Source organism: Hirsutella rhossiliensis (genome assembly GCF_020360975.1).
Source record: "Hirsutella rhossiliensis strain HR02 chromosome Unknown scaffold00009, whole genome shotgun sequence".
In the NCBI taxonomy this organism is placed as follows: domain Eukaryota; kingdom Fungi; phylum Ascomycota; class Sordariomycetes; order Hypocreales; family Ophiocordycipitaceae; genus Hirsutella; species Hirsutella rhossiliensis.
In genome coordinates, this window is record NW_025408675.1 from 1,453,232 (window position 1) to 1,465,044 (window position 11,813).

The 11,813-nt window shown below is 34.9% G+C and overlaps 2 protein-coding genes across 2 annotated transcripts; one reads left to right on the top strand and one right to left on the bottom strand.

Annotated features, from left to right (window-relative positions):
• Positions 1 to 8,332: 8,332 nt before the first annotated feature.
• On the top strand, positions 8,333 to 8,876 carry HRG_08109 (uncharacterized protein; the record flags this gene model as incomplete). Its single annotated transcript, XM_044866580.1, has 2 exons — positions 8,333 to 8,674; positions 8,727 to 8,876. 2 exons carry the CDS (start codon positions 8,333 to 8,335, stop codon positions 8,874 to 8,876), a joined length of 492 nt encoding a protein of 163 aa, XP_044718469.1.
• A 2,085-nt stretch (positions 8,877 to 10,961) lies between these two features.
• On the bottom strand, positions 10,962 to 11,597 carry HRG_08110 (uncharacterized protein; the record flags this gene model as incomplete). The annotated part of the gene is made up of 1 exon (XM_044866581.1): positions 10,962 to 11,597. One exon carries the CDS (start codon positions 11,595 to 11,597, stop codon positions 10,962 to 10,964), a length of 636 nt encoding a protein of 211 aa, XP_044718470.1.
• Positions 11,598 to 11,813: the final 216 nt, after the last annotated feature.

Here is an 11,813-nt window from a genome sequence, read left to right on the forward strand (position 1 = left end):
AGTACCTTAACTTTATTTACCTTTATAATCTTATAAAGTAATCGCTACCTATTTATTATTACTACCCTTAAAGGGATATTCTTAGCGACTACTATATATATATAGTAAGTAATTATAGCCTTTAGTTTAAATATAGCCTTAACCTAGCCTTAGTCCCTTTAATAAGCTCTTACCGCGGTATTAAATATAACTACGATATCTTTACTTTAAAAGCGCCTCGCTACTATAGCGCTTATAGCTTTTAAAGCTATATTTACTACCTTTACTATATCCTTTAGTTTACGGCTTAGGATTTTAAGCGGTGCCTTAGTAAGGACTATAATAATCTTACGTTTATAGCGCGGTAGGACCTATTTTACTATAGCTTTATATTAAGTTAGTCCCTTAGTCTTAGCTATAACTATAGCTTAGGTTCGCTTAGGGCCCCTTAGGCCTAAAGTAATACTTAGGCGGAGTTCTTCCTTAACTACCTTCTTAATTACTTCTTAGATTATTATCTTAAAGCTCTTTTTAATATAAAGCACCGCTAATAACGTATTACTAGCGCGGCTCTTTACCTTAAAGAGCTATTTAACTACTACTTATACCTTACTAAACTATATACTTAAGATAAAGCCCGCGAGTTTATTATATACTATATTTTCTATAAGGTCGCTTAGCGCTTAAGCTAGTATTATATTACTACTTTAGGTTTATTAACTCGCTTTATTAAGGTATATAAATTTAAGTAGCGTTTCTTTACGCTATATACTTTAATTAAGCCCGGTATATTAAGGGCCGCTATTATATCTACCTACCCTTTAGCCTTAGGTTATATCGTTACTAAGGGTAATTAATACCGTTAAATTAATTCCTAGTATTAGTTAGTGTTTTAGTTATAATATATACTTACTATAAGCGTATATTAGTTTTATAAGAAGTTTTTTTCTTTTATAAAGTATAAGATAATATACTTACTTTTTAATAGCTAATAAGACTTAAAATAGTTTAATATACTTAAGTAAGAGCTTTCTTTTTTTATCTTTAAAGTATAAGTTCTTTATTAATAATACTATAAGGTCTCTTACTTTTAGCGTAAGCGGTTAATACCTTAAATTATAGTATTTTACTTACGATTTAATAGCCTTTCCTTAGTATTTCTTAAGCTTCTTTTATAGCTTTTATAGCCTAGTAACTCTTACTTTTACTTTAAGTACCCCCCTTTAAATAATATTATCCTTAATATTAATATAAACGTTTAGTTAATAACCTATTAATACTTTATTAAGTAATAACCTAGTTATTACGTTCTTTATATTATTATATATAAATTAAGTAAAAAATAGTAGTAACGCTTAGTTAGTTTATTTTAGGTTAGTAAAGTATCTTAAGTAATATTATATAGCTTAGTTTATTTATTTTATTTACTTATTAGTCTATAAGTAAAATACTATTAATAGCTTACGTTTTACTTATAAAATAAAATAGAGATTTAACTAAAACTTACTTATAAATAAAGACCCTTTATCTAAGATAATATCTTTTAAAGGTCTATATATTAATTTAACTTAATAATAAAATAATTCTATTAGCTTTAAAGCTATTATTATTTTAAAGATAGGAAAGAAAAGGTAATACTTAGTATATTAGTTTATAATTACTAAGATCGTATTAACGTCTTATTTATTATACTATACTTTAAGTAAACTTATAATAAAGTCTATTAATAATTCTTCTTATAGTTATATATAATATAGTAATAATTATATAATACTATAAAGGTAATACCTCTTAGATACTATACCTTAATATACTAAGTATAACTAAATATATTTATTTATATCTTTTATTATTTTATCTTAGTAAAAGTTCCTTTTTAATAGTTTACTAGTATATTAAGAGCTAAAGTATCTTATTAATAAATCGTTATAAAAGAGCGATATTAGCTCTTACTATAAAGCTACTTTTAAAGGTACTATAATATAACCTTTTTATAATAGTAGTTTATTTAAGCGTACTAACTAAAAACCCTTCCCTTTTAAGAAGTCTTTAGTCTTTTTTAGCCTACTAATTAATATATTAACCGACTAAGTATATTTTAGTAACTTTAATAGTAGTTCTAGAACTTTTACTATTTAAACCTTTATATAGTAAGCAGCTTTTTTAGCGGTCTTCTTTAAGAGTAACTATTTATAACTAGCTCTCTTTTTAGCTTAATTAGCTAATCGTTTAAGTCTTATACTTAAATTATTATAGTTTCGTTATAAATAAGCTTACATATTTTCCTTATATAAAGGCACTTTACTAAGCTTATATTAGCTTAGGGTTAAGTATCTCTTTACTTATAAAAACGCTTTATTATCCCTTTATATAAATATAGTATTAATAGTAGCTAGCTTTACTTATAGCTTTAGTAATAGTTTTATAGATAAAGGCGTCTTACTTTTATATCTAAGTATTCTTAATAGTATATTTACTAAGTTTAATTTACTTATATAATACTTAATTATAAAGTTAAATAGTACTAAATATATATACTATCTTACTTAACTCCTATTTAAGGAGGTTTAGTATATAAACGTTTAAAGGTTATAGTAGTTTAATAATACCTTTACTTTATATACTACCCTTTTTATATAATATCGCTAGTATTTAAATAACTTAATAATAGTAAATAGTTCTTAGTTTAAAATACTATAATTAAGTTTAGCGTTAATAAACTTCCTTAACTAAAATATAATTAGATAATAACTTCCTTTATTATTAAGTTAAAAGATAATCCTTACTATCGGGAATTATAATATATCTATTTTAATATAAATATATCTTTCTAGATTATATATTAAAAAAGTAAGGCTCTTTAAAAAGTATCCTTAAAAGCTTAGTATATTACCTTTTTAATAAGGTTTAGCTCTATACTCCCTAGCTTCTTTTTATTCTTACTCCTCTTTAATAATATAGTTAAAGGTACTATAACTCTTAAATACCTATATATAAATTATTAGTAAAAATTATAGAACTTAAGGAAAACCTAAATATTATAGTAGGTTATAGGTTTAAGCTATTAAGCTATTACCTCGACCTATTAAAGGTCTATTAATACCTTATTAATAAATAAAATAAACCTAAGGAACTTAACTAACTATTAATAAAAGATATACTTTAATAGTTTTATATAAAGCTCTATATCCCTTAGCTTTTCTATTACTTATTCTAAGTATTTAGTATATTCTTCTTTTATTTTAAAGAATATAAGGATATTATAAAGGTAGACTATATAGATTATATTTATAAGCCCCTTAAGCGCTAAATAGATATAGCTTTAAAATATAGCTAGTATATTAATAAGTCTAAAGGGTATTACTAGGTATTTAAAATATTTATAATACGTTTAAAAAGCAGTCTTTTATTTATCTCTTTCTTAAATTTAAATATATTAATATTTATTTTATATATTAATCTTAGAAAAATACTTAGCTCCTTAATAGTAGTTAATAATCTCTAAAATAAAAGGTAAAAGGTACCGATTTTTTTATATAACTTAGTTAAGTCCTTAGTAGTCTATATATAGCTATAAGGTATTATCTTTCTTTAAAATAAAAAGGATAAGCGCCTTAGCTAAGCTCTTTAACTCTTAGATTATTTTCCTTTTTATTATATCTTAGATTTAGTTATATAATACTTAAAGCTCCCTTTATAATAAAAGGTAAATCGGTTTATAAAAGGGTTTTATATTAAGAATTAAATTAATTAAGTAGTTTATTTTCTTTTTAGCTAGTAATAAGTTAGATTTATTAGCTAAGAAAGTATCTTTAAACTAATAAAGTATTAATAGGATTTTAGCTTATTCTTCTTATAAAATCCCTTTATTTTTATCTTTATTTAATAGTAAAATTAGCTTAAGATTAAGCGCTATTATATATACTCTTACCTTATTTTTTATATTCTTAAAGGAATCTATATAGATTCTATAAGGTTTTACTACCTAGTTATTACTTAAACTATTATTATTATTTCGATAAGATAATATAGATATATTTATTTTTTAAGATAGTAACGAATAAAAGGATTAATACTTAATTATTTAGTATTAACTTATTAGTATTAATATAGAAATAAGTAATTATCTTTTTAGTACCTCTTATATTTATTATTTAAAGTAATACTAACTATACTTTTTACTCCCTTATATTACTATTACTTAGCTATAATAACTTAAGGTATAATAGCGCTACTTATAGTAATCTCTATTATTAAGTAAAGTATATATTTATAAGGTTAATAGTACTATAAGTATCTAAGTATATAGGGACTTTAATAGGGTTTCGCTTTAATATTATTATAAGAGTTTTAAGTAACTATCTTATAAGTATTAAGCTTACTAAGGAAGAAGTATTTACCTTAATATCTTACCTTTTCCTTAATTTATAGTATTAAGTCTAAGAGTCTTTATTAAGGTTTCTACCTTTAAAAAATTAATATATTTTATAGATAGGTATCCTAGCTTATTATATTAAAAATATATAATTCCTAATTAAGTAAAAGATCCTCCTCCTTAATAACGTCCTTTAGTTTAGCCCTTAGTAAGTATATTGCTAGCTTATATATTATTAGTCGAATTAATAGTATTTCCTTAATAATTTAGCTTAGCTTATTAGCCTTTTTAATTCCTCCTTTTATATATACTACCTTAAGGTATAGTACTATTTTTATTCTTAGTTCCTCTAAGTATAAAAGTAGTATTAATATATCGCTTCTTATTAATAATAATATTTTAATATTATTAAGCGACTTATATAAGCTCTTCTTATTAATAGGTATAAATAAGTATTAAATAAAGGTTAATTTAGTCTTAAAGTTATAGCTCTAGCTTAGTAAAAAATATATAAGTATATACTTTTTTAAATAAGGGTTTAAAATACCTCTCTAAGGAGTTAAGGTATAAGCTAAACTCTATAAGAGATTAGCTTTCTTATTAATAAGCCTCCTTTAATTATATTACTAATAGTATCTCTTTATTAATAGTATCCTAATTTAAGATAAGTATTTATTCCTTAAAGTATACTTAATCTATACTATATTTAGTTTAGTTAATTAGCGTTTATTCTTTAAGATATTAAGGCTATCTCGCTTTATAGTTACTATATATATAATCTACCGCTTAAAGGGTCTTTATTTTATCGTAATAAAAACGTTTAAGCGCTACCCTAAAAGCGTCCTTTAAATTATAAGTCTAGTTTAAACGTTTCTATATATTAGTAGGTTAAGATAATTAAGCGATGTTTTTAATCTTAACCTTACTACTATAACTACCGTTTAATTTAAGGGAGTAGGACTATTAATACTTTCTTAAATAGATAGCGATAGTATTAGCGCGTATAGTAATTTCCTCCTTTAATTATATAATATAATCTTATAAGTATTCTATCTCCTTTAGCTCCTTAATGCGCGCTTATAAAGCTATAAGCTTTTCCTTATAAGATAGTTATCTTATATATATAAGTAGCGATATCTTCGATATAGTTATAACGCTATCTATAGTAAGGGTTTATTCTAAGGATATATCTTCTTATTCTTTATCTTTTAAGTAGATACTTAATATATATAATAAAGAGGCCTTAACTAATTAACTACTATATCGCGCTATAGGAGCGTTATATAGTCTTTTTTAAGTAGCTATCTTTACTAAGTAACTAAAAAGGAAAGCTTTAGAAATTATAAAGGAATATATATTATAGTACGATTAGCTAGGTAGTAAAGATAGCTAGAGGTATTACGCTATATATATTATATTCTCCTTATTATAAGACTAAAGCTTACTAAAAAAGGGATTTATCCTCTTTAGTTAAAATAATAAGTAATCTATAACTCGCGAGCGGGGTATATATAATTCCCTATTAATACCTAACTAATATATTAATACTATATACCTAAGTACCTTTTTAGCTTATACCTCTTAGTAGCGATCTTATAAATATATATCTATATAGTTAGTAATACTTATAATTATAGCTTATTTACTTTATAAAAATAAAGTTTTTATTCTATCTTTTTATTAAGTAGGTCTCCCTTTAAGATTTATAGTAAATTACTCTTAGTATAAGTATTAGGGCTATTTAAGCTCCTATATACTATCTAGGTTAGTATACTCCTAAGTCTTATAAGTCTTAGCTTATAATTTAATCCCTTTAATCTATAAGGTTTAGTTAAGGCTCTCTCTTAGTCTTATAATATAATTATCCTCTTTTACTTCCTTTAAAGATTTCTTACGAAAAAAAGGGGTCTAGCTTAATAAGTAGTCTCCTTTTTAAGGGATATATAACTTATATATTTCTAATAGTACCCCTTAGTATAACTATATTCCTTACCTTTATATTTTAATTTAAGCGTTATAATAGCACTAATAGCTCGTAAATAGCTTTAAAGGTAATTTAAGTAGGTAAAAGATAATCTAGCTATATAAACCGGGCTAAGAACTCTTAATTAAAGGCTTAAGAGTATATTAAAAGTAAGAAGGGTATAGAAAGGTAAATTTAATTATATATCTTTATCTCTTTATTAAGATAAGAGAGGGGCTTATATAAGTATAGTAACTATAAATAGCTAGCTATAAAAAGGTATTAAGATATTCCTATACCTAAGTTAGGCCTATATTATATCCTTAGGCTAAGGGAGTTATATTAGTTAAGCAGTCTCCCTTATATATTACTATTAAGTCTATAAGGTACTATTTTAGTCTTTTAAGCTTACTCTCCTTAATAATTACCTACTTTTAAGGAAAATCTACTATTTATAGTACTATATTAATCTAATATCTCTAAGTCTTAGTTTAAAGATCTATCCTTTATCTTATAAGCTCTTTACCTATAACTCGATCTTTCTAAATTTATATTTAAAAGAAAGGTATATATTTTCGCGGAGTAGCTCGCGAAGTACCTATAACGTAGTCATCTCTTCGAAGTCCGCGTATAGCCCTTAAGACTGCTGGGAGCATCGCCTTCGCGGTCCCTAGCTAATTAGCTTAGCTTCTTAGCATCTTCATCTTTTAATTATTTTCACGATGCACCCGACTTAGAGTCACGGTCCCACGGCCATAGCTTTCTTGCGCACGACAGTGCCAGAAGTTCCTTAAGCAGAGATCGACTATTTCTCTCGATCAACAACAGCTCTTGGAACGGCGTCGAGAAATTAGCAGCTAAATCACTCTTAAGAGGCTCGTTTGCTAGTGTGGAAGGAGTAATAGCTTAACAAGTTTGCCAAGGAAAGAGCAACCGAATCACTAGTGCAGTGATTCACTCCGCGGCAGGCACCTCAGCAAGTAAAAAGTGATGCAAGAATATCACCTCCGTCATGCAATAAACTATTCTATAAAGGCTGCCTAGTACCTTGTCTACTTATGCTGAATATCAACCAGAAATCACGAACTGCTGCCTCGTGGGTCAATGCCTGCTATGTTGACGAGACTATGGAAGAGGAAGGCCAATCGTTTCAGGCTTCGGCCGAGAACCCACATCCTGGCCGGTATTAAGTATGAGCCAAGAGGTGGTAAATTATACCAGGGAGCCATTGGACTCACGGGTGCGGCGAAAAGAACAGGCATCTATCTGTTACTAGAGGGCAGGGCGGAGCTGCTCAAGCAACCGGCTGAAGAGCTAGGCTTTCGGGCATGATCGAGGAGTAATGAGCCTCCTTCTAGGAACGTCGGCGAAGCTATATGTCACGCAGTCTCACCGAGCCGTTGGTCTTTCTATAAATTTTCATTACCATGTCGGCATAGCCAATGACTCCAGCTCACTTCATGCACATGCCCACGACTCAGTATCAGCTCATTTCTCGATAGCATTGACTGCTTTATAGGCAGAAATGCTGGAAAAGCGTCCGGTCGTTGCCCCGGCTAGCCACCCCGAACCCGGTTGATCCTGACAGCCATAAAGGGAGAGCGGCAATGTTGAGATAATACACTGCATAGTGCTTACTACCCGCCAATCTTCTTTCAAACCAGGCCAACTTCTCACGCCCGACCTTTGGTAGCTCTTTGTCTGCCCAGGATGCTCCTATCATATAGGCCATCTACGAAAGACGATACACGGGTCCACACCCACTCAAAGCAGAGGACAGGCGTTGGAGGGATTTCTTGTACAGACCTGAGTATCCGTCAGGTTATGCCCGTCGATGAACAGACATGCCTGGCTCTTACCTTGTTTGCTTGTACTTGCATACATATATATGTGTGTCTACAAACCCCCTTCTTTCTTCCTCAGAGTCTGTTCCTTCCAACACTGCATTCCACACTCTTCTTCAATACTGTCCCTCACTTTCAGGTTCCAACACTACTGCTCAACACATACACACTATGAAGTCCTCGTCCATTCTTGCCGTGGCAGCCTTCTTTGCTCGAGGTGCCGTCAGTACCTGCGAGCTCGCCGGAACACTCGCTGGCACGACTTGCGAATGGCAAGGCACGGCTCCGAATTGCGGAGAGGCCAAGGCGGGCTTGGAGCTCGGCAAAGACACGGACAAAGGAGAGCAGCTGGTCGCTTGGACCCGAGATCATACTTGGAGCCAGTTGTTTGTCGCCGACTATGAAATCTCGGGGAGCCGTTTTCAACTCAACCAAGATATGCTGCCCTGTGCGGACCAGTACGGCCAGAGCTGCTGGGGAGGGTATAAGCGGCTTGTCTGCAACGGAACCAAGGTACGTCGTGACAGAGACCCAAACGATATCAACATTCTAAAACAAGAATAAGATTCCTCAAGAGACCGTGGATATCATCAGCTCGCCACTATCGAACTCACCCTGCGCCCAAGGCGACGAAGTCTGCATCGGACCCCGTCCCGAGAGTAGTGACCTGGCATTTGGTTACATTGACATTGGTAAAGGGTCGCATAGGACCTAAAAAGTAGGCTAATAGTGTGGGATACCGCACATTTGTATGCGCGGAAACCCCCGCCCGTATGTGAGACCGCCAAAAACTCTTATAACGTAAATAACGCTACTTACGCTGCCAAATTAAATCTGTTTACAACTGTTAGGGTGCTGGGTGACAGGCAAACCTACCGTGACTAGCGATAAATACGAAGTGGTGCTCGCTATGTCTAGTGGTAGTCCTCCCGTGACTCTAGATAGTCGTAAGATATACTATCCGAGTAGTAAGAGTAAAAGGCTTATCCTTTCTAACTATCCGGTCGTTAGGTCCGTCTTTTATATAGACGAGTCTAATATTGCTTATCTAGTTCTCAAACGGGTGTTTGAGAGCGCACGTGGAAGTGAGAGTCGGTTATTGATCCCAGTAGAACATAGTGAAAGTGTAGTACATGTTCGAGCCGTGCCGAGAGCCGTGAACATCCTAGATTTTCTCTCTTAAAGCCCATACTGCTTAAAGTACCTCCTCGCTTCATTTCGCCTTCCCTCTTAAATGCTTTCGCTAGCATTGGTGCTGCTCGTGCAGACACTTTTACAGTGTAGTAAGAAGACTCTTGCTTCAAATAGATCTTTTAGATCTTTATGGCTTTGCGAATGTACATCCCTTGCGGCGAATGAGTTATTGGTTCCCGGCGGAATGAACTGGAGAGGTCAGATGCCTGACCTTGCTGTCCTAGGGTCGGCTTTATGGACAAGATTTCCCCTACCTTGTATGCACATCTGCCTACCAAAGCATGCTCCTCGTCAAACATGTCAATGTAGATCTGCAGTCCTTTAAAATGGATAGCGATGGCCTCTTCCACGATTCCTTGTGCTAGAAGCGTGCTTCTAGGGCGTACATGGCGGGTGGCGTTTTGGGGCTGGCCTCTAATTAGCGGTGCTCGCAGTATTTGCTCCGCATTGTTCAGGTCGCCACGACGATACAGGAGAAACCCCAAGTAGAGCTGAGTGATTGTAATCGCACCCGATTGCTCTGGGGCGCGTTGCCGCATAGTTTCTTGGCTTCCAGTTGAGCATCCAAGGCATCCTCAAATTTCTGTAGCTGACTGAGAGAGTTGCCTAATCCCGTCAATATTCGAGGCATGCGCCGATCGTCTTTGCCGATATAGCCTTTGGATATGGCTGTCAAGGCATAATTTCAGGCCAGTTGATTACTTTCCGCGCCTCGGGTAGGCTGCCCAGACTCGTTGAACATGCGACCTTCCATGCGGCGGCAGTCTGAAGGATACAGCTCGTTCGGAGTGCTCGCTACTATATTTCAATAACTTTTCGGGCGAGCGCAAAAGTCTCGGTGGCGGCGTGGTGATGGAAACGTTCAAATTGATAGCTGAGAACGCTCTTAGTTACAACACGGTGTGACTAGACACTTGCGATGCGCACTCGAAGATAAGTTTCCCCAGTTTATTCTCCAAGTCTGCAAATGTTGAGGAAGCCTCCAGGAAATGTGCAGCCAGCCGCTTGATGTGCACCAAGCACAGCTCGGAGTCTCTGAAGAGATCCGGAGGCCAATGTTGCGTGACATTCGGGAATTCTGCTTGATGATTCGAAAGGAGGAAAAGGATGAACTCCTTCAACTCTTTGTTATAGTTGTTATATTATACCTCTGCAACACCAGGGACAGGTGCATAGTCCGCGTAGATGGTGAGCTGTGCCCTGTTCTCATGCTCGGAGAGTGCCTCGACCATCTAAAGAGCTGTATCCGGCTGCGATGGGACGTTGCCATGTAGTAGTCTGTTCTAAGACTCTTGAAATTGCTCTTGTATATCTTTACAGCCGGGTATTGTGTCGTTGGCTACGCCGAGGAGTACTGACTCACTTTCTTTGAACGCTCATGCATACTCTATCTCCTTTTCACTCTCTGCGGAGCTTCCGTTGAGATGAGCGACTGCTGAAATCACGACGCCGGTCAAGAGCCGTTACGGGCCTCTTGCAGGTAGCCACGCGTGTGTGTTATGTCAGGATGGATGCCTTCCCCAGCCGCCTTTCCTGGAATCATCCCCGGCTCCCCAAATCCGGATGTGGCAGGCTCAAGGCTGTTTCCGTCGCGACTGGGGACAATCTACTCACTCTTGGCCTCGTCCGCAGTCCTGTCAATGTCGTCCTTGCCATTGTCCCCGGCGCCATGGGAATCCCCGTCGCTCCCCTGCGCGACTTCTTGTGCAGCTTTTTTACTCTCCTTGGCCTCCTCGTCGGACTCTACTTTCTCGTTCTCGTGGGCCTCGTCGACCAATCGGTCTCCGAGATAGTCCTTTGGTTCGATGTGCTCAAGATCCGTCCCCTCGACGCCCTTGACCTCGTGCAATGGACTGCAGTCGCCAATCGTCCTCTTCTTGCCGGAGCTCCCCTTGGTATTCTTGTTGGGCTCAACGGCACCAGATACACGTTTTTTTGCCTCCTCATCAAGGCGGGGGACTTTGGCCCAGCGGGCGATAGTTGTCCTCGGGATGCCGAAGTGTTTGGCAGCGTCGGCATAAGAGGGAGCGCGATAGCCTTGCTCGTTGGCCTGTGACACGCTTGGATCGAAAACTTGGTAATGGCTAAGGAACATGACAACTTCATCCCTCTTATGGCGGGAATAGCTTCTCTCAACACGGCGAATTGGCCTCGTGGGCTTGAAAGGGCGCTCGCCGGGCTTCTTCCGCTTTGGAACCGGCTTTGCCTTTTTATCCATTGGTAGCTCAGTGAGAGGCGGCATCGCGAAGACGGCTCTTTCAAAGCTTCAAAAACGAGGAATGTGTGTGTATGGGCGTACGTGGGTGGGCACGACGAGCCAAGCGAGGATGGATGGCTAGGGCGAATTTGAGTCCGTATATACTGTAAATTCGGTGGTGCGTCTATCGGTAAGGCCCAGACCGCCAAGAACGTCTTAGTTTCTCGAGCTACAGCGACAAATTCGGGCAGTCTTGGCGAT